At 37.4% G+C, this 26,544-nt stretch overlaps 1 protein-coding gene across 1 annotated transcript in view; it reads left to right on the top strand.

Annotated features, from left to right (window-relative positions):
• The first annotated feature begins 6,305 nt into the window (after positions 1 to 6,305).
• Positions 6,306 to 26,544, top strand: part of MTMR8 (myotubularin related protein 8) — a 128,128-nt gene continuing 107,889 nt past the window's right edge. The window contains exons 1-4 of the mRNA XM_037817828.1: positions 6,306 to 6,424; positions 10,159 to 10,321; positions 11,574 to 11,731; positions 14,257 to 14,385. Coding sequence (XP_037673756.1) covers positions 10,276 to 10,321; positions 11,574 to 11,731; positions 14,257 to 14,385 — 333 coding nt within the window. The 5' untranslated portion in view covers positions 6,306 to 6,424; positions 10,159 to 10,275. The remainder of the gene's footprint in view (positions 6,425 to 10,158; positions 10,322 to 11,573; positions 11,732 to 14,256; positions 14,386 to 26,544) is intronic.

The raw sequence follows: 26,544 nt of genomic DNA, 5'->3' as shown, positions 1-26,544 counted from the left end.
GCTGATGTGTTACCTTGGACACTTTATGGCCTTAAGACTGTAACTGTGTAACCAAATAAATCCCCTTTATAAAAGCCAATCCATTTCTGGTGTTTTGCATTCCAGCAGCATTAGCAAACTAGAACAAGTGGTCTTTGTCCACTTGCCAAAATTCTGTTGGCCACAAATGTGAGGGTTGATTTCTGAGGTTTCAGTTCGATTCCATTGGTCTATATGTCTGTCCTTGTTCCAGTACCATACTGTTTTGATTACTGTGGCTTTGTAATAAGTTTTAAGTGAGTTTTCCAACATCATTCTTCTTTTTCATGACAGCTTTAGTTATTCAGAGCCCCTTACCCTCCCAGATAAATTTGTTGATTGCTGCCAAGAAGGTGGTTGGAATTTTTGTTGGGATTGTGTTGAATCTATAAATTGCTTTGGTCAGGATTGACATCTTAACAGTATTTAGTCTTCTAATCCATTAACATGGAATGCCCTTCCATTTATTTAGGTCTTCCTTGGTTTCTTGTAGCAATGATTTTTAGTTTTCTGTGCACAAATCTTTTACATCGATGGTTAGATTTAGTCTAAGACATTTAATTCTTTTAGTCGCTAATATGAATGAACTTTTTTCATTTTTTCTTCTCCTGATTTTTCACTGCTTGTGTGTATAAACATTACTAATTTTTGTGTGTTGATCTTGTTCCCTGCCACTTTGCTGAATTCATTTGTTAGCTCTAGGAGCTTTGTGGTGGATTTTGCAGGATTTTCTATATAAAGGATCATGTCATTTGCAGATCAGGAATGTTTTACTTCTTCCTTTAGGCCATGCTTTTTTATCCAATCTGCCAGTCTCTGTCTTTTGACTGGTGAGTTTAATCCATTTACATTTGAACTCACTACTGATAATGCAGGACTTTATTCTGCCATTTTGCTCTTTATCATTTGTAAGCCTTATACCTTTTTTGTCCCTCAATTCTTTCATTAATGCCAACTTTTATATTTATTTAAATTTTTGTGTTGAACCATATTGAGCACCTTCTGTTCTATCCTGATACATTTTTCATCTATATTCCTTGTGGTAACCATGGAGTTAAAATTTAACATCCTCAATATATAACAATCATATTCGGTTTGATGACATCTTGACTTCAGTAGCTTATACATATACTTTTCCTGTACCCTCTGTCCCCCCACCTTTTTCTTGTACTTATTAACCCTTATATCCTTGTAGATTTTACATCTAAACTATCAATTTTCATTACATTTTATGCAGTTGCATTTTAACATCTATAGGAAATAAGAAGTGCTATTACATACCAAATAATACACTTCAATAATACTGCATTTATAGTTACCCAAACGGTTACCTTTATCACAGGTCTTTATTTCTTCATGCCACTTTAAACCATTGTCTAGTGTCCTTTCATTTCAGTCTGAGGAACTCCCTTTAGCATTGCTTGTAGGGCAAATTTAGTGGTGATGAACTCCCTCAGATTTTGGTTATCAGGGAATTTCTTAATCTCCCCCTCATTTTTGAAAGAAAGTCTCATCAGATATAAAATTCTTGGTTGGCAGTTGTTTTCTTTCAGCACTTGAAGCATTTCAATCCATTGCCTTGGCTCCATGGTTTCTATTGAGAATATAACACTTAATCTAATTGGAACTCCCTTGTACATAACACATTGCTTTTCTCTTGCAGCATTCAGAACTCTCTCCTTGACCTTTGCATTTGATAGTGTGTTTAATATATGACAGTGTGTATTTTTCTTCATATTTCTCCTATTCTGTGTTCTCTGGGCTTCTTGGATGTGCATATTCATGTCCTCTGCTAAGTTTCAGAAGTTCTCTCTTATTATTTCTTTGAATATTCCTTCTGCCCCTTTCTCTCTTCTCTTTCTGAAACCCTCATAATACATATATTGGTACGCTTGATGGTGTCCCAGAGGTGTCTTAGGCTATATTTGCTTTTTTTATTTCTTTTTCTTTCTGCTAGTCTAATGTGATTCATTTCAAGTGACTTGTTTTCGAGTTCACTGATTTTTTTCCAAGCACCAGTCTGCTCTTGAAACTCACCTGAGAATTTTTCATTTCAGTTTTTCTGTCCTTCAACACCCATAGTTCTGTTTGTTTCCTTTTAAAAAATTCTGTCTCTTAACTAAGGCTCTCATATTGCTCATTCATTGTTTTCCTGATATCCTTTGTTCTTCTATTTTTTTTTTTTTTTTTTTTTTTTTTTTTGCTTCATATCCTTGAGCTTTTTTAGGACCATTTTTTAAAAGACTTTGCTATGTCCACATTGTGATCTTTGCTTGCTTTTTCTGGATATTTATCCTCTTCCTTTGATCAACCATCATGCCCTGTATCTTTGTTTGTCTTGTACTCCTTTGTGGCACAGTATACATTTAATATTTTAAAATGTGAACTCTGGGATTTATTCTCTGAGACAACTGTTTCTTGATTTTGTAACCAGCTTGTGGTAAGACAGATATTTTCTTGAGCTTCAGCCCTCCTATCAGGAAGGTCTGCCCAAGGTAAATGCAGTGTGCAGGATTTTCCCTGCCTTCCTGGGGCTGTGTCTTTTCCTGGGCTTTTGCTTGTTAGTTGTTTTGGAGTTCCCCTTTTTTTTCCAGAGTTTGTTTGTCCCCTCCCTCTCTTGGGTGTTTGAAGCTGGCAAGCCTTTGCTGTACGCTTCTGCCTCTATAGTTTTTACCCTCCTTTCATTGTCTGACACTGCTTTTGCATGGAGGACAAATTCTTGGAAAAGTGGCACACCAGTCGCTAGTCGGTCTTTCCCAGCCTAATCAAGGCCAGGGACCCACAAAGGGGTCACAGACTGGCTCCAAAGTGCCCTGGGGAGGGGATCAGAAAGGGTGCCAAGAACTTCTTTCATGGCTCCCAAAGCTGAGCTTTCTTGTCCTGCCCAGAAAATGCAGCCCTTCAATTAATTGCCCTCTGCATCCTTGAGGAAGTGCAGCATCTTTAAGTTTCCTCCACCCTGGCCTTTATCTGTGACCAGCTGAAACAGTGGTCATACTCAGTGCCATGCCCCCAGTGATCTGAAGTCACTAATCAAATGCTATGATCAGTAATCAGCTATACCTACCCCTGGTCTTGTGGAAGAGGATTTTTGTGCCCCTATGTGTCACCAGTGAGCTAGCCAGGGGGCTGGATCCCACGGCAGCCTGGGGGATGGATGCAGGCTAAGCCACTGCATGGAGAGAGCATTTTACTGTTCTTCACCATAATTTATCAGCCTCTTCCTCCCATTCTTCCTTGGATGCTGCAGGGTGTTGTTCTGGCCTCCAGAGTTTCAAAATAGTTGTTTCAGGCATTTCTTCAAATGACTAATAAGCAAATGAGTAGTTGCTCAACATCATGAGTCATCCTGGAAATGCAAATCAAAACCACAATGAGATACCACTTCACATTCACCAGGACTATATTCTAAAAAATTTTAAAAAAGTGTTAGCCGGGGATGCAGGGAAATTGGAACCTTCGTATATTTTTGGTGGGAATGTAAATGGTACAGCCACTGTGGAAAAGAGTTCCTCAGAAAGTTTAATATAGAATTATCAATATGCCTCAGCAATTCCACTTCTAGATGTATGTGCTCATTTGAATCTTGTTATGTACTCCAGAAAAGCCTATGTTCTTTTAATCCAATCTTGTGGTGGCAGATCTGTTGTTGGGTGGGACCTTTTGATTAGTTGTTTCCATGGAGATATGACTCCACCCATTCAAGGTGGGTCTTAATTCTGCTTGCCTGAGTCCTTTAAGGTAGAGACATTTTGGAAAGAGTTCAGAGCCAAGAGAGTTTATAGAAGAGAGAAAGAAAATGCCCTGAGGAGAAGCAAGAAGGACCCACAGGAGCTGAGAGAGCCATTTTGAATCCAGAAGCTGGAAGAGAAGAACCAGCAGACATCACCTGTGCTTTCCCATGTGACAGAGGAACCCTGAGTGCCAGCTGCCTTTCCTCCAAGAAGGTATCTTCCTCCTGATGCCTTAATTGGGACATTTTCATGGCCTTAGAGCTATAAATTTGTAACCTAATAAACCCCCATTGAAAAAGCCAAACCATTTCTGGTATATTGCATTCTGGGAGCTTTAGCAAACTGAAACAGTATATATGCAAAAGAATTGGAAGAGGGGACTCAAACATATACTTGTACGACAATGTTCATAGCAGCATTATTTACAGTAACCAAAAGATGGAAGCAACCCAAGTGTCCATCAAGAGATGAATGAACAAACAAAATGTGGTATACACACAATGGAATATTATTCAATTGTAAAAAGGAATAAAGTTCTGATGCATGCTACAACATTGTGGTAGACTGAATTATGTACCCAAGAAAGCACACATTCTTAATCCATGTCCTTGTGGGTGTGGACCCATTGTAAATAGGCTCTCCTGAAGATGTTATTTTAGTTAAGGTGTGGCACAACTGAGTGAGGGTGGGGCTTAATCCAGATTACTGGAGTCCTTTATAAGCAGAAGAAATTCAGACATAGAAAAAGCTGTAGGAAGGAGTCAGAAGCCAAAAGTCAGGGTGAGGCTGGAAGACAAAGGAGAAAAATTGACATGTGACAGAAAAGCCAAGGAACCCAAGGACTGTTGGCCATTCCACAATGGTACTGACTCCCAGAGGAAGCAAGCCTTCTAGCCTCTGAAACCACGAGCCAATAAATACTTGTTGTTAAGCCAACTGGATGGCATTTGTTTTAACAGCCTAGAAACTAAGACAAAAATGGATGAACCCTGAAGACATCAAGTTGAGTGAAATATTTATCAAAGGATTATTTGATTTAAGTTATATGAAATGTTTAGAATAACCAAATTTATGGAGACAGAAAGTAGATTACATGTTGCCAGGGCTTTCCCAGCAACATGGGAAATGGGTTGATAATGCTTAATGGGTCCAGAGTTTCTGTTTGGGGTGATGAAAAATTTTGGTAATGGATAATTATGAGGGTAGCACAACATTTGAATGTAATTAATATCACTGAATTATATACTTGAAAATGTTAAAATAGGATATTTTAAGTTGCATATTTTTTTATTAGAGAAGTTGTCAGTTTACAAAAAAATCATGCATTAAATACAGAATTCCCATGTACTACCCTATCATTAACAACCTGCATTAGTAGTAGGAGTTCTTTATATTTTTATATTAAACCCTTTTTCACATATATGGTTTGCAACTATTTTCTCCATTCTGTAGGTTCTTTTCATTTTTTTGGTAATGTCATTTGATGTACAAAAGTTTTTAATTTTGATGAAGTCCAGTTTATCTATTTTTTCTTTTGTTGCTCATGCTTTTCATGTCATATCTAATAAATCATTGCCAAACGCAATCCATGAAGTTTTCCCCCATCTTTTCTTCTGAGAGTTATGATTTTACTTTTTGTTTAGGTCTTTGGTCCATTTTTAATTAATTTTTGTATATGGTGTGAGGTAGGGGTGTAACTTCATTCTTTTTCATATGGACATCCACACACACCATTTGTTGAAGAGACCTTTCTTTCTCATTTAATATACTTGGCACCCTTGTCAAAATCAGTTGGCCATACAAGTGTGGTTTCATTTCTGGCCTTTCAGTTCTATTCCATTTGTCTATTTGCCTGTATTTACATGAGCACAATACTGTTTTGATTTCTGTGGCTTTGCAATGTGTTTTGAAATTGGGACCTGTGAGTCTTCTTACTTTGTTCTTCTTTTTCAAGATTGTTTTGGCTGTGAGTCTATCTTTATATTGGTAAGTTTAAATCATGTATACATTTATTCTTAACACTCTCATTTTGGGACTTAGAGCATTTCCTTTCATACTTTCCATTTATGAAAACTCTCTTTTTGGATAAATCAGATTTTCTCCCCTTCTTGGAAAGTTATACATTCCAGTTTTGTTTTTGTGATGCTCATCCTTTAACCTAAGATCCATCCTCTTTTTATTCACCTCTTTTTTTTTTTTTACACATAACAATAACCATGCCTTCTCTCCAGCAAGATAAATATCTTAGCAGGCTCTTATACCTTATTATTCTTCTGCCCTCACCTATCCCATCATGTTAACATTGTCTAGAATTCTAATCCTTATTAGAATCCATGTTTCCTTCTCACTTTTATAGTCTCTCCAGGGCTAATTTAGGAAAAGAAAACACCAGCTCATACTAGTTTGACATCTTGGAAGGAAACTGGAAAGCCTCAGAGGAAGCTTTGTTGCAAATTAACAGCATTTATCTTGCATTGAATGTTCCCACTTTAATCACTGATGGTGAGTTGATATTGTAATCAGTATTTCTCCCTCCTCCCAAATAACAGGTAGAAAATGTCAAATTACTGGATCGTTATGTGGGTAAGAAACCAGCTAATGGGATTCTATATCTTACTGCAACCCACCTGATCTATGTGGAAGATTCTGGTGCAGCCCGGAAAGAAACATGGGTATGTTCATGAGAAGAAACAAAGGTCTAAAAGAGTTGTGTGTACATGCTTTCCAGTATGGTGGTTTCTTGAAATTTCATAGTATTATTATTAGTAAAATTGCTATAAAACCTTTTCTTCAAAGAGTCTATTCTAGGAATCTTTTTATACACTGAATCATGACTCTTAAAACCTCAAATTATTGGCTATAATCATTTTAGTCATTTTAGAGTACACAGGTATGTTCCTGGGACTGATCTTGATATTTTTAAATGGAATAGTCTCTGAAGATTTTCTGAGCCTCATTAGTTGGTAAGCATTCTGAAATAATCTAAAGCCTTGCTACCCATCAAATATGGTCCAAGAACCAGCAGTTATCTATATCCCCCAGGAGCTTGTTAGAAACGCAGATTCTCAGACAAAGATTCTGAATTTCTAAAAAGCTCTCAGGTGATGCTGATGCTGAGGACCCATTGACCACACATTGGGTAGCACTGATTTAGGCCACCTTTCTATACTAACATAGGGTTTCACCCAAGTGGTATATGTGTGTCTGTGTTTCTTGTTATACCCTTAAACAATGTTTTCTAATTCCTTTAGCACCCCTAATATTACTAACGTCTTCCCCACCCTAAAGTAGCAACATTTAAATCTTAACTTAGTCGTTAACCAGATTTATGCTTAGACTATTTATAATAAGTACAGCATGTTTCCTGTATATGGCATAGAAAGTGATTAGGATTATAGGCCAGTCTTCTCAGTTTCAAATACCAGCTTCAATGTTTACTCTTTTTGTAACCCCGGAGACTTATTTAACCTCTCTGTGTCTCACTTCCCTCATCTGTAAAATAGGGATCCCTTGATATAAGAATTAAAAGGCTAATGTTTGTAAGTGTTCGAAAGAGTACCTGGCACATGGTTAATGCCATTATATGCATGTTAAATAAATTGTATTGAATTAATATACCTATGTAGATATTTTAATACTTCCTTTTTAAAATACCATGAGCTTTCCCCATACAGGATTGTGTCTTGCTTCCTTTGGTATGATGAAAGAAATTCCAGAAGAGTAATCAGGAGCACCATGTTCTAGCCAGACAGCCTGCTGCTAACTGGCTATGTGACCTTGGGCAAGTGACTCTCCCTCTCTGGGCTTCAGTTTCCTTATCTGTAAAATGAAGTAGTTAGACTACATAACTAGTAAGGACTTTTCTCCTTCTGACAGTTTAGGAGTCAGTTCTTTGGTACTGTGCCATGAACTTATCTCCATTCTACCTGCTGTTTTAATGCAATCTTATTGAGATATATTCACACACCATATAGTCCATCCAACTTATACTATCGATGGCTCACAGTATCATCATATAGTTGTGCATTCAGCACCACAGTCAACTTTAGAACATTTTCATTACTCCAAAAAAATAAGAATAAAAAAGAACACCCAAGACATCCCATACCCCTTATACCCCACCCCCTATTATTTTTGTTGTCTTTATTTTATTACTCATCTACCCATACACTGGATAAAGGGAGTGTTAGTCACAAGGTTTTCACAATCACATGGTCATACGATAAGAGCTATATAGTTATACAGTCATCATCAAGGATCAAGGCTACTGATTACAATTCAACAGTTTCAGGTATTTCCTTCTAGCTATTCTAATACATCAGAAACTAAAAAAAAATATATACTGCATAAGAATAACCTCCAGAATGACCTCTTGACTCTATTTGAAATCTCTTAGCCACTGAAATTTTATTTTGTTTCATTTCTTTTCCCCCTTTTGGTCAAGAAGGCATTCTCAATTCCACAATGCCAGGGCCAGGCTCATCCCTGCGAGTCATGTCCCATGTAGGGGGGAGAGTAGTGAGTTTATCTCCAGAGTTGGGTTAGAGAGAGAGGCCACATCTGAGGAACAAAAGAGGTTCTCTGGGAGTGACTCAGGCATAATTATAAGTAGGCTTAGCTTCTCCTTTGCAAGAATAAGTTTCATAAGGGCAAGCCCCAAGGTCGTGAGCTTGGCTTATTAAATTCTCTAATGCTTGAGAGAATTAATGTGGGGAAGTTTAATATTTCCACATTTTTCCTCAGTCCCTCAAGGAGACTTTGCAAGTACTATTTTATTTTCTGCCCAAAATACTTCGGGATGTAACGGGATATTACATTAACCTGTACAGAGTAACAGGACCTCATTTCCTATTCTAGGATCCATGTAATTATGTTGTTTAATTAAACTGACCATATAGTCTACCTGCTTTTTAGATAACACACATGTTCCCAGTTTTGTTCATACTGGGTATTATTTCAAACCTAGGGGACTGGATACTGAATAAACAACTGAGATTACTTATTTCTGCATGTCAAAGGAGTCTTATTTAACCAATTAGTATTGTTGATGAAGTTTTTCCCAGCCTTAGTTTGTCTCATTTTTCCCCCTCCTCTCAAACATACACAAGCTCCTGCTCACAAATGTTTGCCTGCCCTCAATGTTTTACCACCCAAACACAAATCTCCCATACTGACCTACAGAGCTTCGATTTTCTTGAAATTTGATATATTTATTCCTGTTACATTATCAGTAGTTTTTGTGACCCTCCAAATCTGCCATGGTAGTAATCAAGTTTGACAAAACAATTAAGGTAGAAAATTCCTCCTAGGAATATGTGAGGAACACTTGTCCCATTCTTAGGTGGTATATATGACTGAAATATTTCATGGGATAGATGACTTTTCCAAATAAATTAGGGTCTGGGGGGTATGGGGTGAGTGGGATGGAGAAGGAGAAAAGACAAAGTTGGTTAGAAGGCCATTCCAGTCACAGGATGGGGTATCCAGAGAATGAAAAGAGCATATCTACGCTCTAGTGTAGGAAGCATCAGAGAGACATAGGAAGAAAACATCAAAGACTAAATTGTAAAACCATTTTTCCATGATTTTTGAGTCTATAAAGAGAGAGTTCTATTATTTGGACATTTTCTTTTACCAATTTATTTTCCATGCATACCTTTTTTTCTGGAATCATCATTGGAAGGAGTGATGAGACTAAAGATTTAGTTATCCCTCATTCTTTTCTTTACTGTCACTAGCCTAAAATGTGGGTATCACCCCCCCTCAATGCTTCTAGTTAAATCATAATTGATTCTAGAATCCCTAGAGAAAGAATATTGGACTTTGAGTTAGACTCCTATGGTTCAAATCCTGTTTGTGTCACTTCCTGGCTTTGTGACCTCTGATGAGGAATTCTCTTCTCAGAGATTTGGTATCTTCATTCCTAAAATGGGATTATAATACCTCAAAGGGCTGTTACAGGGACTAAGTAAGTTAATAGTGATGGGCTGTTTTGTGAGTAATAAAGCACAGTACCAATTATTAATCATTGTTTTAATTAGTAATTTGGTAGAACAAAAAGCTGTTCTCTTTTCCTCTGTGACAGTTGTTCTACTATGACTGTAAACTCCACCATAGCATAGTCATCTACTCTGAGCCAAAATTGTCCCACAAACCTGTTAACTCTGTACCCCTTTTGAAAGAGAAGTTCTTTAAAACTGCAATTTACTTCTCATTGCTTTACCACTATTATGCTTTATTTCTGTTTGAGAGAAATCCAGTTGGGTCTTAAAAAGGATGGTTGTGGGTTTTAGGTGTGATCATATCTCTGGGCATGTTGTTAACTATTACTGAGATTTGGGCACACTAACAGTAATAGAGCTAGTGCATGCCTGTATGTTTATTTTGGCTCTTTTCTATTTTGCAGATTGCACTCCATCATATCTCCACTGTGGAGAAGTTGCCCATCACAAACCTGGGCTGTCCCCTGATCCTCCACTGCAAGAATTTCCGGGTTGCCCACTTTGTTTTAGACTCTGACGTCATGTGCCATGAGGTTTATATTTCGCTGCTCAAGCTTTCTCAGCCAGGTAGCTATGATAATATTTTTATCTAAAACCATTTTAATGTTTCTTTTTTACAGAATGGCATAATGAAAAGATCATGTGCTGTGGTGTTAGAGCAGGGTTTGTATCTGGGCTCTGCCAATTACTTGCTCCACAATATTTGGGCAAGTTGTATAACCTCTGAACTCAGCTTCCTCATCTGTAAAAGTGGGGATAATAAAAGCTCCTCAAGGCTGTTATGAGGCTTAAATGTGTTCATGCATTTTCCTATGCACTTGGTACATAGTAGATGTTTAATAGATGTTTCCTTCTTTCTCGCGTTCCCTTTCTTGCTTTTAAGGGTCAACTTGTAACGTTTTCTTCAGTTCAAAAAGGAAGACTGCTTTGGAGCAAAAATTATTTCCTGTTGTCCTGCAAGTTTTCATGTTTGATCCACTGTTCCCACCCCTACCTTCAGTTCCATTAAGACTAGGGCAGTTTATCAGAGTTCCTCAGTAATGCAATTGTCTCTTTTTTCTTCTGACTTTACCTTTCATTTCCCAGCTCCCATCCCTAGCAACTAACCCATTTAGGTGATCAGTTTCCTTTGATTTTAGTTGGTGGAATTCCCATGTTCTTATATTTTCCCTCCTTTTTTATTGCCCCTGTTCACTGGGATAATTCCTCAGTGTTTGCTGGTATTTTATTGTCAGAGGTTGCCTATATCAACCAGCCCAGCACTTTATAAGGCTCTCAGAGGCCCTATCCATCTCTGGAAAAGTTGTTGCTACATAAATTGGCCAAATGAGTTATTGATTGCATGTTGCATCTTGTGGAGGGAGAAAGCAGCGTTGATAGGAAGAGAAAAAAAATGGCCATGCATCAGCCAGAAGCTGCTATTGGCCTGACAAATAGAATGCAAGAAACACTGTTAATATTGTGTAACACATTACAACAAGTGGTGCAATTAGGACATTGAGGCTTAGATAAAATTTTAACATTTTATAAGGGCCACTTTTGTAGTATGTGAAACCATGAAGCCCCAGTTCAGTCCTTTATCCAGCACTCTCTTTCATAGGAAGCCAGGTAGAAAGTTCCTGCTTTGTGTTGGTGTCAGAAAAAACAAAACATATTTAAAAGAAGAACTGAAACAATATTCTAATTCTTGTTCCTTACATAAAGGCAAACCTGTATGCAAAATAAAGTCCTTTTCTGAGGCTCTTTGACAAGTATTTCTTTGGTGATATCTAAGTTTATTCATCATGAATCTGTTTTCATGCCTGTCTCTCTTCTCCAGCATTACCTGAAGATCTTTATGCTTTTTCTTATAATCCCAAATCTTCCAAAGAGATGAGGGAAAATGGATGGAAACTGATTGACCCAGTATCAGACTTTGGCCGTATGGGAATACCTAATAGGTACTGGACCATAACAGATGCCAACAGAAATTATGAGGTAATTTTTTGTCATTGTTGTTATCCTTTTGGTGCTATGGGATATTGTTTAATTAAAACAGCAGAATAACAGCAAAAAAGGTTTTGAATAAGAAGAAAAAATGCGCACAATCTCTCCTTTTCATTCAAGATTCATTCTTACATTTATTGAGTGCCTACTGTGCTCAAGGCACTGGGTCAGAGAGCTCATGATCTAAAACATAGGGTGCTATGGGAGCATAAATGAGGGATATGAAATTCAGACTAGGAAACCAGAAACAGGCTGTTGATTTGGGGAATAGCCTAGAGAAGGAAATCTAGCCTTTATACAGGGGGAAGAAGGAAGTGAAACCAGATCATGAAGGGCTTCATGGCCAAATTAAGGAATTGAACATTATCCTGAAGGCAGTCGGGAGCCACTAGAATATTTTAAGATGGAAAGGAACATGACTATATTTGTATTTTAGAGATAACTTTGGTATCAGTGTGGAAAATTGCTTTGCTAGAGCTAAGAATGCAGGAGAGTGCTGTGAGAACTGATGAAAACCTGACCTAGGGCAATGATTGAGGTGGAGAAGGGGATGGATTTAAAAGGTATTTAGGTGGTATAATTGCAATAACCTGGTGGCAGATTCAATGTGACTGGGGGAAAGAGGAAGAAGTTTGGTATGCATTGCAGGTGTCTTGGTTTCTGGCTTAGGTGACCATGTAGGTAGTGATTACATTAGCCAAGATAAGGAGCACAAAAAGACAGATAGTATCTTCAGATTTAGACCTGAGTTTGGGGTGCAGAAGAAGACATTAAGCAGCTAGCTAGTCGGAAATTTAGGTCTAGATTTCCACAAAAAGGTCTGGACTGAATATAGAGGTTTGGGAGTATGTTGGAGGTCCCTAAGACCATTCCCAGATTCAGTGATTCACTAGGAGGACTCACGAGATGCAGAATATGGTTGAACTCTTGGCTATGATTTATTACAGCAAGTGGATACAATACAAAAATCAGCAAAGGGAAAAGGCTCATGAGACAAATTCCCAGAAGAAACTAGGCTCAAGCTTCCAGAGTTCTCTTCCAGTGGAGCTGCACTGTTCAATTCCTCCAGCACTGAATTTTGACAAAATGTGTGAAATGTCTACCAGAGAAGCTTATCAGAGCCCAGAGCTTTCACTGGGGGCTGGTCACATAGGCGCCTGCAAAATTCCAGACTCCCAGAAGGAAAGCAGATGTTTAGTACAAACCACATTGTTTATACGGATAATTTAGGCACAGTGAGCCACTCATCAATTAGGGAATGGTAGTAACCCTCCTGAAATCCAAATTCCCAGATGCTAACCAATGGCCAACCTTGCAAGGCCTTTTAAAGTATATCAGTTAGGCCTGCTATGTTAATTCTTTTCTGCACAGGGTATTTAAGTGTGATCCCCAAATTGTTGGACCTTTAGGTTATTTCCAGCTTTTTACTATCATAGTAAAACAGTAATTGCAATGGCTTTCTGGAAACACAGCTTTGAATATATAGTAGATATGTATACTAGGTATGAGGATTCATGAGATGTCACTTAGCAGGGCCATTTTGTGACATAGCTTGTTAGGATTATGTCTTAATAGAGATGGGCTGAATACTCTCTAGTTCAAATATGTGTCCAAGTCCCCTGAATGAGGCCTGAAATATCTATATTTGATCCTTGGATGAATGTGGCCTTCTGAGCTGAAAGAGGAGCTCCATTATCTCTCTTTGTAAAACCTGCTTCTCCAAAGTCGAAGTCCACATAAGGAGGATGGGTAGAGAACTTTTTTCTTTCAACTGGTCTGCATTATGGGGACATTAACTTTAATGGGTTACATGGAGCATTCTTGATCTGATATACCATGAACTTTTGCCTGTTCATTTATTTATTTGTTTATTGATCTATTGCCAAATGTTTGGGGATGTAGAGTTAATTTTTCAGTTTCATGATTGTGCTGTTAAAATGTTTTGTTGTTCTCCTTTTGGAGAGAAGTATTTTGGTAACCACTAGAAGCTGATAAATTTGAGAAAATGTTTCAGTCTTTTTATAGAGTAAGTCACATGTAAAATATCAACCCCTCTACCACGACCTCTACCATTAGTGTTTTAAAGAGGCTAAAGAAAGATATGCATACTAGGAATCCAGTATACAGTTTAGGAAGGAATCATATTTCCTCCTTCTCCACCTGCCTGATTTCCATTTGAGTCTTATTTAATTTATTTGATTACAATATACATTGTTTGCTCTGATAGGCAAATGTAGGAATTTCAGGGCAAGGTTGTATATGCATGTGCATTTCTGCCTATAATTTTAGTTATTCTAAAGGTATATTTTGTTCTTGCATGTCTCATTACCTTCCTTTCTAGAAAATCCTAGCATGCTTGGGAAAGCTTTTATACCAAGGATATTTTTGTTCCGTTTCTGAAGAATGAATGATTCTGGATGATAAATATCAGATAACTAATGCTTGAATGATTGTTATTCCAACCTGTTGATAGCAAGTGAAAAATGTAAAAACAAATTGAGTTTATCTTCTTTTAGATATGCTGTACATATCCTCCTGAAATAGTGGTTCCTAAATCTGTTACCTTGGGAACAGTGGTTGGAAGTTCAAAGTTCAGAAGTAAAGAACATGTCCCTGTGCTCTCCTACCTCTACAAAGAGAACAATGTGAGTTGAGCAGTCTAGTCTCATGAGAAGTAAACTTGGCTGTAGAAGACCTGGGTTTAAGCCCCACCACTGCCACTTACTAGTTAACCTCTCTGAAGGGAAAAAAAATACATGTGTGTACTTTGTAAATTGTAAAATGCTGTACAGATGTTAAGTAGCATTTTTAGTGTGTTCATTTGCATCCTTTTTATCTGTGGGTTGCAACTTGGGCACTTTTGGAATGAAATGGAGGTAGTTGTATGAGAGGGGGTTTGGAGACTGTAGCCTCTCCCTAGAACACAGATGCCCTTGATTCTTGCTCATTGCTTTTCTTTCTTTTTTTTTTTTTTAACAACCTAAAACTTCCCATTTTATTTATTTATTTTTAATACATTTTTATTGTGAAATTTAAATATATACAGAACAGTGATAACTTTCAAAGCATGATTTAACAAGTAGTTAGCAAATTTCAAAGAATTTGGGGTTACAGTTCCACAATTTGAGTTATTTCCTTATTGTGATATATAATATATATTCAGAAAGGTGGTAACTTTGAAAGTATGATTTAACAAGTAGTTATATAGGTAATTTCAAAGAATGTTATGGGTTACAGTTCCACAGTTTCAGTTATTTCCTAATTGTGAAATATAAGATATATACAAAAAGGTGTTAACTTTCAAAGTACAATTTAACAAGTAGCTATAGAGCAAATTTCAAAGACTGTTGTGGGTAACAGTTAACAGTTCCACCATTTCAGTTATTTCCTTCTAGCTATTCTAATACCCTAGTATGTATATATATATAAAGATTCAGTATTGTAATGCTTTGTTTAATCCTATCTTGTCTGTTGTTACCCCTTCCTCTTTTTTTAAATTTTATTAAATGTTTTAATTTTGTCAAAAAACTAGAAACAAACAAACAACAAAAAACACATTTCAAACAAAACAAAGCAATGGATTAAGAAAAACAAATAACCTAAAATAACTACTTTGCTTCCAACATGTTCCAACCGTACCCCAAGAAAATTAATAAAGCATAATCAAAGGCATAAGAAAAACCAAATAACCTAAAATAACTACATTAAAGTATTTTTAATGCAATAGCTTTTTTTACGTTATCAAAAAATTAAAAAAAAATTCAAACAAAACAAACCAAAGGAATAAGAAAAACAAATAACCTAAAATAACTGTATTGCTTCCAACATGTCCCTACCATACCCGAAGAAAATTAACAAACCCTAACAAAACGAAGGAATAAGAAAAATAAATAACCTGAAATAACTACATTGCTTCCAACATGATCCTAATATGCCCAAGAAAGTTTGCAAACCATAATCATTCCTGAGCATTCCCATATCATTGAGATTACCCTCAATAGCTTATCTATTCTTATTAGATTATCGTTTCCCCTTCACTAGTTGCTGTCTATCTCTAGGTCCCCTACATTCTACAATATAAAATATTTATTTTACATTTTTCAGAGTTCACATTAGTGGTAACATACAATATCTCTCTTTTTGTGTCTGGCTTATTTCACACAGCATTATGTCTTCAAGATTCATCCATGCTGTCATATGTTTCACAACCTCGTTCCTTCTTACTACTGTGTAGTATTCCATGGTGTGTGTATACCACATTTTGTTTATCCACTCATCTGCTGAAGGACATTTGGATTGTTTCCATTCTTGGCAATTGTGAATAATGCCGCTGTGAACATCAGTGTACAAATATCTGTTTGTGTCACTGCTTTCAGATCTTCTGGGTATATACTGAGAAGTGAAATTGCTGGATTGAAGGGTAACTCGATATCTAGTTTTCTAGACAGTCTTCCAGAATGGCTGTACATTATACAGTCCCACCAACAATGAATAAGAGTTCCAATTTCTCCACATCCTCTCCAGCATTTGTAGTTTCCTGTTTGTTTAGTGGCAGCCATTCTAATTGGTGTGAGATGATATCTCATTGTGGTCTTAATTTGCATCTCCCTAGTAGCTAGTGAAGATGAACATTTTTTCATGTGATTTTTAGCCATTTGTATTTCCTCTTCAGTGAAATGTCTTTTCATATCTTTTGCCCATTTTATAATTGGGCTGTCTGTGCTATTGTTGTTGAGTTGTAGGATTTCTTTATATATACAAGATATAAGTCTTTTGTCAAATACATGGTTTCCAAATATTTTTTCCCATTGAGTTGGCTGCTTCTTCACTTTTTTGACAATTTCCTTTGAGGTACAGAAGCTTTTAACTCTGAGGAGTTCCCATTTATCTATTTTTTTTTTTTTTTCATTGCTTGTGCTTTAGGTGTAGGTTCTAAGAAGTGACCTCCTAATACAAGGTCTGGAAGATGTTTCCCTACATTATCTTCTAGGAGTTTTATGGTGCTGTCTCTTACATTGAGGTCTTTAATCCACCTTGAGTCAATTTTTGTGTAGGGTGTGAGGTAGGAGTCCTGTTTCATTCTTTTGGATATGGATATCCAGGTCTCCCAGCCCCATTTGTTGAAGAGACTGTTATGTCCCAGTTCAGTGGTTTTGGGGACCTTATCAAAGATCAGTTGACAGTAGATATGGGGGTCTATTTCTGAATTCTCAATTCGATTCCATTGATCAATATGCCTGTCTTTGTGCCAGTACCATGCTGTTTTGACTACTGTGGCTTTATAATAAGCTTCAAAGTCAGTAAGTATAAGTTTTCCTGCTTCATTTTTCTTTTTTTAGAATGTTTTTAGCAATTTGGTGCATCTTTTCCTTCCAAATAAATTTGATAAATAGCTTTTCCAAGTCTGAAAAGTAGGTTGTTGGAATTTTGATTGGGATTGCATTGAATCTGTAGATGAGTTTGGGTAGAATTGACATCTTAATGACATTTAGCCTTCCTATCCATGAACAGAATATTTTTCCATCTTTTTAGGTCCCCTTCTATTTCTTTTAGTAAAGTTATATAATTTTCTATGTATAGGTCATTTACATCCTTGGTTAAGTTTATTCCTAGGTACTTGATTTTTGTAGTTGCTATTGAATTTGAAATCTTTTTCTTGAGTGTCTCTTCAGTTAGATCATTTCTAGTGTATAGGAACATTACTGACTTATGTGCATCTTAATCTTGTATCCTGCTACTTTGCTAAATTTGTTTATTAGCCCAAGTATCTGTGTCATCGATTTCTCAGGGTTTTCCAGATTGCAAATAATGACAGTTTTACTTCTTCCTTTCCAGTTTGGATGCCTTTATTTCTTTCTCTTGCCAGATTGCTCTGGCTAGCACTTCTAGCATGATGTTGAATAACAGTGGTGACAGCGGGCATCCTTGTCTCATTCCTGATCTTAGAGGGAAAGCTTTCAATATCTCTCCATTGAGTACTATGCTGGCTGTGGGTTTTTATATATTTCCGTCATCATATTGAGGAAGTTTCCTGCAATCCCTACCTTTTGAAATGTTTTTATCAAAAAAGGATGCTGGATTTTGTCAAATGCCTTTTCAGCATCTATTGAGATTATCATTTGATTTTTCCCTTTTGATTTGTTAATTTGTTGTATTACATTGATTTTCTTATGATGAACCATCCTTGCATGCCTGGAATGAATCCCACTTGGTCATGGTGTATGATTTTTTTAATGCGTCTTTGGATTTGATTTGCAGGTATTTTGTTGAGAATTTTTGCTTCTATATTCATGAGGAAGATTGGCCTGTAGTTTTCCTTTCTTGTAGCATCTTTACCTGGTTTTGGTATTAGAATGATGTTAGCGTCATTAAATGAGTTATGTAGTGTTCCATTTTTTTCAGTTTTTTGAAAGAGTTTAAGTAAGATTGGTGTCAGTTCTTTTTGGAAAGTTTGGTAGAATTCCCCTGTGAAGCCATCTGGCCCTGGGCATTTATTTGTGGGAAGCTTTTTGATGACTGATTGGACCTCTTTGCTTGTGATGTGTTTGTTGAGGTTTTCTGTTTCTTCTCTGGACAGTCTAGGTTATTCATGTGTTTCCAAGACATAGTGCATTTCCTCTACATTATTTTCTTTGTTGGCACACAGCTGTTCATAGTATCCTCTTATGATTTTTTTTTAATTTCTTTGGGATCCGCAGTAATGTCCCCTCTCTCATTTTTTGTTTGTTTGTTTTTTATTTGGGTCTCCTCTCTTTTTGATTTTGTCAGTCTAGCTAAGGGCTTGTCAATATTGTTGATCTTCTCAAAGAACCAACTTTTGGTTTTATTTATTCTCTCTTGTGTTTTTGTTCTCTGTGTCATTTATTTCTGCTTTAATCCTTGTTATTTCTTTTCTTCTACTTGGTTTAGGATTAGTTTGCTGTTCATTTTCTAGCTCTTCAGTTGTTCCATTAGTTCTTTGGTTTTAGCTCTTGCTTCCTTTTTAATGTATGCATTTAGAGCTATAAATTTCCCCTTCAATACTGCCTTCCCTTCATCCCATAAGTTTTGATATGTTGTGCTCTTGTTTTCTTTTGTGTCTAGATATTTTATCAGTTTATCTTGTTATTTCATCTTTAACTCACTGATTGTGTAGGAGTGCATTGTTTAACCTCTAGGTATTTGTGAATGTTCTAAATCTTTGATGTTTATTGACTTCCAGTTCTATTCCATTGTGATCAGAGAATGTGCTTTGAATAATTTCATTCTTTTAAATTTATTGAAGCTTGTATTTTGGCCCAGCATATGATCTATTCTGGAGAAAGTTCCCTGGGCACTAGAGAAGAATGTATATCCTGGTGAATTGGGATGTAATGCTCTATATATGTCTGTTAAGCCGAAATCATTTATCACATTGTTTAGTTTTTCAATTTCCTTATTGTTCCTGTCTGGTTGATCTATATAGAGGAGAAACTGATGTATTGAAGTCTTCCACAATTATTATGGAAACATTTATTGCTTCCTACAGTTTTTTTTTTAGAGATTTAGAAATAAAAATAAACCACTTTATTCTTATTATAAAGGTTAAACATGCTCATTTTAGAAAATAAGGTAGTAGAAAAAGAAAACTTATTTATTAAGAGTCAAAGGTTAACAATTGATGCCCTGGAGTAAAGGAAACATAGCTGATATTCTTTCCCTCATTTTATTCATTCTTCAAATATGCCACAACAAATTTATATGGATTTGTAAAAGAACAACCACAAAAGTTAAACTAATTACAAATAGCATAAAAATAGAGTTCCTGCCCCACAGAAGATAATAGTGTATGCAGGAAAACAAACATACAAACATATTATTATAGAGTGTGGAAAATGATGTAACAGATGACATAAGACTTGATATGGATATATGGTTAGCATATCTTTGTTCAGAGATGAAAATTAGAGTTAAGTTAGCGTATGTAAATAAAACATGTTTATTTTACAAAATACCAGTGATTCGCTCATATTATTCTCAAGTACATATTTTGATGTTTGTTATTCTAAAATCGTCATGGGATTCAGTAAAATGCTAAAATAATCACATAAGATGAATAGTGTATTTATATCAAATATGTAAAATTCTGCAGTAAATTTAAAAAAAAGGATATAATGAGAAGAAGAACAGTACAATAAATATTTAATTGTTTGGAAGTTGCGTTTTCTATTCCAGCTTTCTAAAACGGATTTTTTTTTTTGCTGACAATACTAGATTTTCCATTCTATAAATAAAATTTTAAAGTAGTATGTAAATAGAATACACACAGTGTATTTATCTTTCATGAGACTTTTTTCTAGAATGTTGGGATTACTTTTTTTTTCTTTTAATTGAGGTTGTTCAGATACCATACAACTATCCAAAGATCTTAAGTGTACAATCAATTGCCCACGGCACCACCATACATGGATGTGTTGATGCATCCATCAACACAATTATTTTTTTTCAATTTTTAGAACATTTTCACTACTCCAGAAAAGAAACAAAGACAAAAAAAAAGGAAACTCACATCCTCCCATACTCCTAACCACGCCCCCCCTCCATTATTGATTCATAGTTTCGGTATAGTACATTTGTTACTGTTGATGAAAGAATGTTAAAATACTACTAACTGTAGTATATAGTTTACAATAGGTACATATATTTTCCCTATATGCCTCTCTATTATTAACCTCTAGTTATAGTGACATACATTTGTTCTAGTTCGTGAGAGAGATTTCTAATATTTGTATAGTTAATCATGGACATTGTCTACCACAAGATTCGGTTTTATACATTCCCATCTTTTAACCTCCAACTTTCCTGCTGGTGACATGCATGACTCTGAGCTTACCCTTTCCACCGCCTTCACACACTGTTAGTTATTCTCATTACATGCTACAATCACCCCGTCCATTTCCAAATATTTAAGTTCACCCTAGTTGAACATTCTGCTCATAATAAGCAACCGCTCCCCATTCTTTAGCCTCGTTCTATAGCCTAATAACTTATATTTCATATCTATGAGTTTACATATTATAATTAGTTCATATTAGTGAGACCCTGCAATATATGCCTTTATGTGTCTGTCTTATTTCACTCAATATAGTGCCCTCAAGTTTTCTTCATCAACCCATTTCTTTTAAGATGGTTTTGTTCAAACACTATACATTCCATCCTAAGTAAACAATTGTTAGTCACGTATTTATGTATTGAGCACCATCGCCACTCTCTATATAAGGACATTTCTTCCACAAGGATGGAGGAAGAGTCAAAGAAGGTAGAGAGGCAAAAGAAAAAGGCAAGAGAAAGAGAGAAAAACAAACAAACAAACAAAAAAACTTGATAGCTAGAAGGTGATAAAAGGAAAGGTAGCATTAACCTAAAGTAGAATAAAGGGTCAGACAACATCACCCATGCCTGGAGTCCCATACCCTTCCCCTATTCCCCACCCCCCCATATGCATTTAGCTTTGGTATATTGCTTTTGTCACATTAAAGGAAGCATATTACAATGTTTCTGTTAATTCTAGCCTCTAGTTTGCATTGATTGTATTTTCCCCCCAATCCCACCCTATTTTTAACACCTTGCAATGTTGACATTCATTTGTTCTACCTCAAGTAAAAACATATTTGTACCTTTTATTACAATCATTGAGCATCCTAGGTTTCCCTGAGTTACACAGTCCAGTATTTATCATTTGTCTTTTGTTCTGGTGTCCCACATGATCCCAGCCTTCCTCTTTCAACCATATTCACAGTCATCTTTGTTCAATGTAATTGAGATTGTTACATTGCTGTGCTACTATCTCCCAAAATTGTTTTCCAAACCTCGCACTCTTGTCTTTTCCTTTATGTCTGCAGTGCTTCCTTTAGTGTTTCCTGTAGAACAGGTTTCTTGTTCACAAACTCAGTCATTGTCTGTTTGTCAGAGAATATTTTAAGCTTTCCCTCACATCTGAAGGATAGTTTTGCTGGATATAGGATTCTTGGTTGGTGGTTTTTCTCTTTCAGTAACTTAAATATATCACCCCACTTCCTTCTTGCCTCCATGGTTTCTATAGATAAATCCACACAGTCTTATCAAGCTTTCTTTGTATGTGATGGATCACTTTTCTCTTTCTGCTTTCTGGATTCTCTCTTTGTCTTTGACATTTGATAATCTGATTATTAAGTGTCTTGGCATAGGCCTATTCAGATCTATTCTGTTTGGAAAATGCTGCACTTCTTGGATCCGTAATTTTATGTCTTTCATAAGAGATGGGAAATTTTCATTGATTATTTCCTCTATTACTGCTTCTGCCCCTTTTCCCTTCTCTTCTTCTGGGACACCAATGACACGTAAATTCTTGCTTTTCATTTTGTCTTTAAGTTCCCAGAGACAATGCTTGTATTTTTCCATTCTTTTCCCTATCTGTTCTTTTGTATGTAGGCTTTCAGGTGCCTTATTCTCCAGTTCCTGAGTGTTTTCTTCTGCCTCTTGAGATCTGCTGTTGTATGTTTCCAGTGTGTCTTTCATCTCTTGTGTTGTGCCTTTCATTTTCATAGATTCTGCCAGTTGGTTTTTTGAACTTTCAATTTCTACCTTACGTGTGTCCTGTGTTTTCATTATACAGTTCATCTCTTTTCCCATATCTTCCCTAAACTTTTTGAATTCAGTTATTATTAGTTGTTTCAATTCCTGCATCACAGTTGAAGTGCAAGTTTGTTCCCCTGACTGGGCCATAACCTCATTTTTCTTGGTGTAGGTTGTAGTTTTCTGTTGTCTAGGCATGGTTTCCTTGGTTACCCCATTCAGGCCTCCCCAGACCAGAATGGGCTAAGGTCCCAGAAGGAAAAAATATTCAGTATCCGGTTTCCCTGAGGGTGTGTCTTAGAAAATTAGTACACCCTCTGATGCCTCCAGTCACTGTGCTTTTCTGCCCAGCAGGCTGTGCCTATTAGCCTATAATTCTTGACTGGTGTAAGTTCTGAATGAAAGGCAGGTAGTAGAGCTGGGCCCCACCCCTTTCCTCTTAGATAAGATAGATGCCCTAGGGGGAGGTCATTAGCATTTCAATGGTCTCTCTCTGCCTGTGCTATACCCTTGTCTGGGTCACAGAACTGGGAACTGAAAATAGCTGAGGCTTTCTCCACTGAGTCAAAAAAGGAACAGAGCTAGTCTGAGGCGACCCTCCAGCTCTCTAAGGTCAGTCATCACCCAAAGCCTCTGTCTACTTGTTGGGGATTCGTACCTCATAGTAAGCAGTTCACACTCGCTAATTAAAACCCCAGTTGGAGCTCAGCTGAGCTATATTCGCTTGCTGGGAGAAAGCTTCTCTCTGGCACCACGAGGCTTTGTAGCTCGGGCTGTGGGGGAGGGGTCTCCCAATTTGGATCTGCAGTTTTTACTTACAGATTTTATGCTGTGATCTCGGGCATTCCTCCCAATTCAGGTTGGTGTATGATGAGTGGATGGCCACGTTTGTCCCCCTGCAGTTATTCCGGATTATTTACTAGTTGTTTCTGGTTTTTTTCAGTTGTTCCAGGGGGCTACTTAGCTTCCACTCCTCTCTATGCCACCATCTTAGATCCTCCTGCTTCCTACAGTTTTGCCAATGTTTGTCTCGTGTACGTTGGGGCACCTTGATTGGGTGCATAGACATTTATGATTGTTATTTCTTCTTGTTGAATTGTCCCTTTTATTAGTATATAGTGTCCTTCTTTTAAAGTCTATTTTTTCTGAGATCAATATTGCTACTTAGCTTGCATGGAATATTTTTTCCATCCTTTCAATTTCTTTGTGTCTCTGGGTCCAAGACGAGTTTCTTGTAAGCAACATATTGATGGTTCATATTTTTAAATCCATTCTGTCAATCTGTTTTTTTTAATTGGGGAGTTTAATCCATTCACATTCAATGTTATTACTGTGAAGGCAGTTCTTGAATCAGCCATCATATCCTTTTGTTTTTATTTGTCAGATATATATTTCCCCCCTCTCCCTTTATTTCCATTAACGTATCCTTACTAAAACTCTTTAGTTCTGTGCCCTTCTCCATATCTCTCTCTCCTTTCTTTTTTTCTCAGCTGGTTGTGCTCCCTTTAGTATTTCCAGTAAGGCAGGTCTCTTGTTAGAAAATTCTCTCAGCATTTGTTTGTCTGTGACGATTTTAAACTCTCCCTCAAATTTGAATGAGAGCTTTGGTGGATAAAGAGTTCTTGGTTGGCGATTTTTCTCTTTCAGAAGCTTAAATATGTCATGCCACTGCCTTCTTGCCTCCATGGTGGCCCCTGAGAAGTCACTACTTAGTCTTATGTTGTTTCCCTTGTATGTGGTGAATTGCTTCTCTCATGCTGCTTTCAGAACTTGCTCCTTCTCTTCAGCATTTGACAATCTGATCACAATATGTCTCAGAGTGGGTTTATTTGGATTTATTCTGTTTGGAGTTCATTGGGCATCTTTGATTTGCATATTTATGTCATTTAGAAGGGTTGGGAAGTTCTCTCCAACAGTGTCTTTGAATAGTCTTACTGGTCCTTTACCCTTATCTTCCCCTTCTGGAACACCAATGATTCTTATATTTGTGCTCTTCATGTTGTCCATCATTTCCCTGAGATCCATTTCAAATATTTTTGGTTCTTTTCTCCATGTGTTCTTTTGTGCTTTCACTTTCTGACTTATACTCTTCCAATTTGTTTATTGTTTCCTCAGCTTCCTCTAATCTAGTACTATGTGTATGAAGAATCTTTTTAATTTGATCACAGTTTCGTTTCCATAAGATCCTCATTTTTTTTTTTACTTACTGTGCCGGTTTGAATGTATTGTGTCCCCCAAATGCCATTATCTTTGTGGTCTTGTGAGGAGACATTTTGGTGATGGTTGGATTTGCTTGGAATGTGCCTCACTCAGCTGTGGGTAATGATTCTGATGAGCTGTTCCCATGGAGGCATGGCCCCACCCATTCGGGGTGGTCCTTGATCGGTGGAGCTATATAAATGAGCTGACTCAGAGAGAGGGAACTAACTGAGTGCAGCTGTGAGTGACGTTTTGAAGAGGAGCAAGCTTGCTAGAGAGGAACGTCCTGGGAGAAAGCCATTTTGAAACCAGAACTTTGGAGCAGACGCCAGCCACGTGCCTTCCCAGCTAACAGAGGTTTTCCGGACGCCATCGGCCATCCTCCAGTGAAGGTACCCAATTACTGATGTGTTACCTTGGACACTTTATGGCCTTAAGACTGTAACTGTGTGGCCAAATAAACCCCCTTTTTATAAAAGCCAATCCATCTCTGGTGTTTTGCATTCCGCAGCATTAGCAAACTAGGACAGATTTTGGTACTGGAGAAGTGGGGTGCTTTTGCTGCTGAGTTTGCAAATGCCAAACATGTTGGAACGGCTTTTAAAATGGATAAGGGGAATATTCTGGAAGAATTGTGAGGAGTTTAATAGAGAAGGCCTAAACTGCTTTGAAGAGACTGTTTGTGGAAATATGGACTCTAAAGATACTTCTGAGGAGGCCTTGAACAGAAATGATGACTGTGTTGTTGTGAACTGGAAGAAAGGTGATCCTTGTTTTAAAGTGGCAGAGAATTTGGCAAAATTGAGTCCTGGTGTCAGATGGAAGGAAGAATTTGAAAGTGACAACCTGGAATACTTAGCTGAGGAGATCTCCAGACTACGTGTGGAGGAGGTACCCTGGCTTCTCCTTGCAGCTTATAGTAAAATGCGAGCAGAGAGAGATAAACTTAGGACTGAACTCTTGGGTTCAAAGAAACCAGAAGCTGATGGCTTGGAAAATTATGGGCTTCCAGGGGATGGAATCCCAGAAGCTACAGCCCAACGTAAGGATGTAACCAAACATGGAACCCAGCCGCCATTTCAGTACAAGCCAAGATTGGAAAAGGAGTTAAGCAGAAAGGATTTGTGGAAAGTCCTATTGTCTGATGGCTTTGACCCCTGTGTGCTTCATGCAAAGCCAACAGAATTTTTGCGAGATCTTTATAGACGGAGCCATTGCCAGTCTGGACTGGAGGAGACAGACAAGGAACAAACTGAAGGAAAAATTTCTTCAAAGACAGAGCCATGGAGGTTGAGGTCTGGAGTCAAGAGGTCTCGGGCTGGGAGAGTGGAGCAGCCCACACGCATGGAAAGGGTGAGTTTGCCCTGGAGGTCGAGGGCGGGCTTTCCGCCTCGATGCTCTGGAAGAGTTTTGCCACCTCAGGTCCCAAAGAGGTTTGAGCACATTCCCAGGGAATTGGGGAGACCCTGGCTGCCACCACACTGTTCTGAAGGGGTTGAGCATGTGCCCCGGAAATGGAAGGGAATCCGGGAGCTACCCCGATGTTTGAGGAGGGTGGGGCCGAGAAGGTGGTCTCCCCAATGTGTGGATATGTTGGAGCACTCACCCAAGCATTTGGAGAGGAAACAGCTGCCAAAAAGGCCCTTGGGAAGGGTTAGGCTCCCGCTCTCTCAAGCCCCAAGGATGCAACATTGTTCTGTAAATGACTCTCAGACTTTGAAATCTAATGGAGTTTGTCCTGCGGGTTTTAGGAACTGTTTTGCTCCTGTTAACCCTGTTTTCCTTACTGTTTCTCCTTATGGCAATGGAAATGTTTATCCTATGAATGTCTCTCCTTTGTATATTAGGAGCACATAGCTTGTTCTAAGTTCACAGATCCACAGCTGGAGAAAAATTATGCCTTAGGACTGGCCATGCCTATAATTGATTTTGATGGGATCTTGTACTTAACTTTTGTTACTGAAATGATGTAAGTTTTTGTGATATTGTGATGAAATGAATGTATTTTGTATTTGGAAAGATAATGTCATTTT

Source organism: Choloepus didactylus, chromosome 24 (assembly GCF_015220235.1).
Source record: "Choloepus didactylus isolate mChoDid1 chromosome 24, mChoDid1.pri, whole genome shotgun sequence".
Taxonomy (NCBI): Eukaryota; Metazoa; Chordata; class Mammalia; order Pilosa; family Megalonychidae; genus Choloepus; species Choloepus didactylus.
The sequence above is the reverse complement of the archived record's forward strand: the minus strand, read 5'-3'. Positions and strand labels throughout refer to the sequence as shown.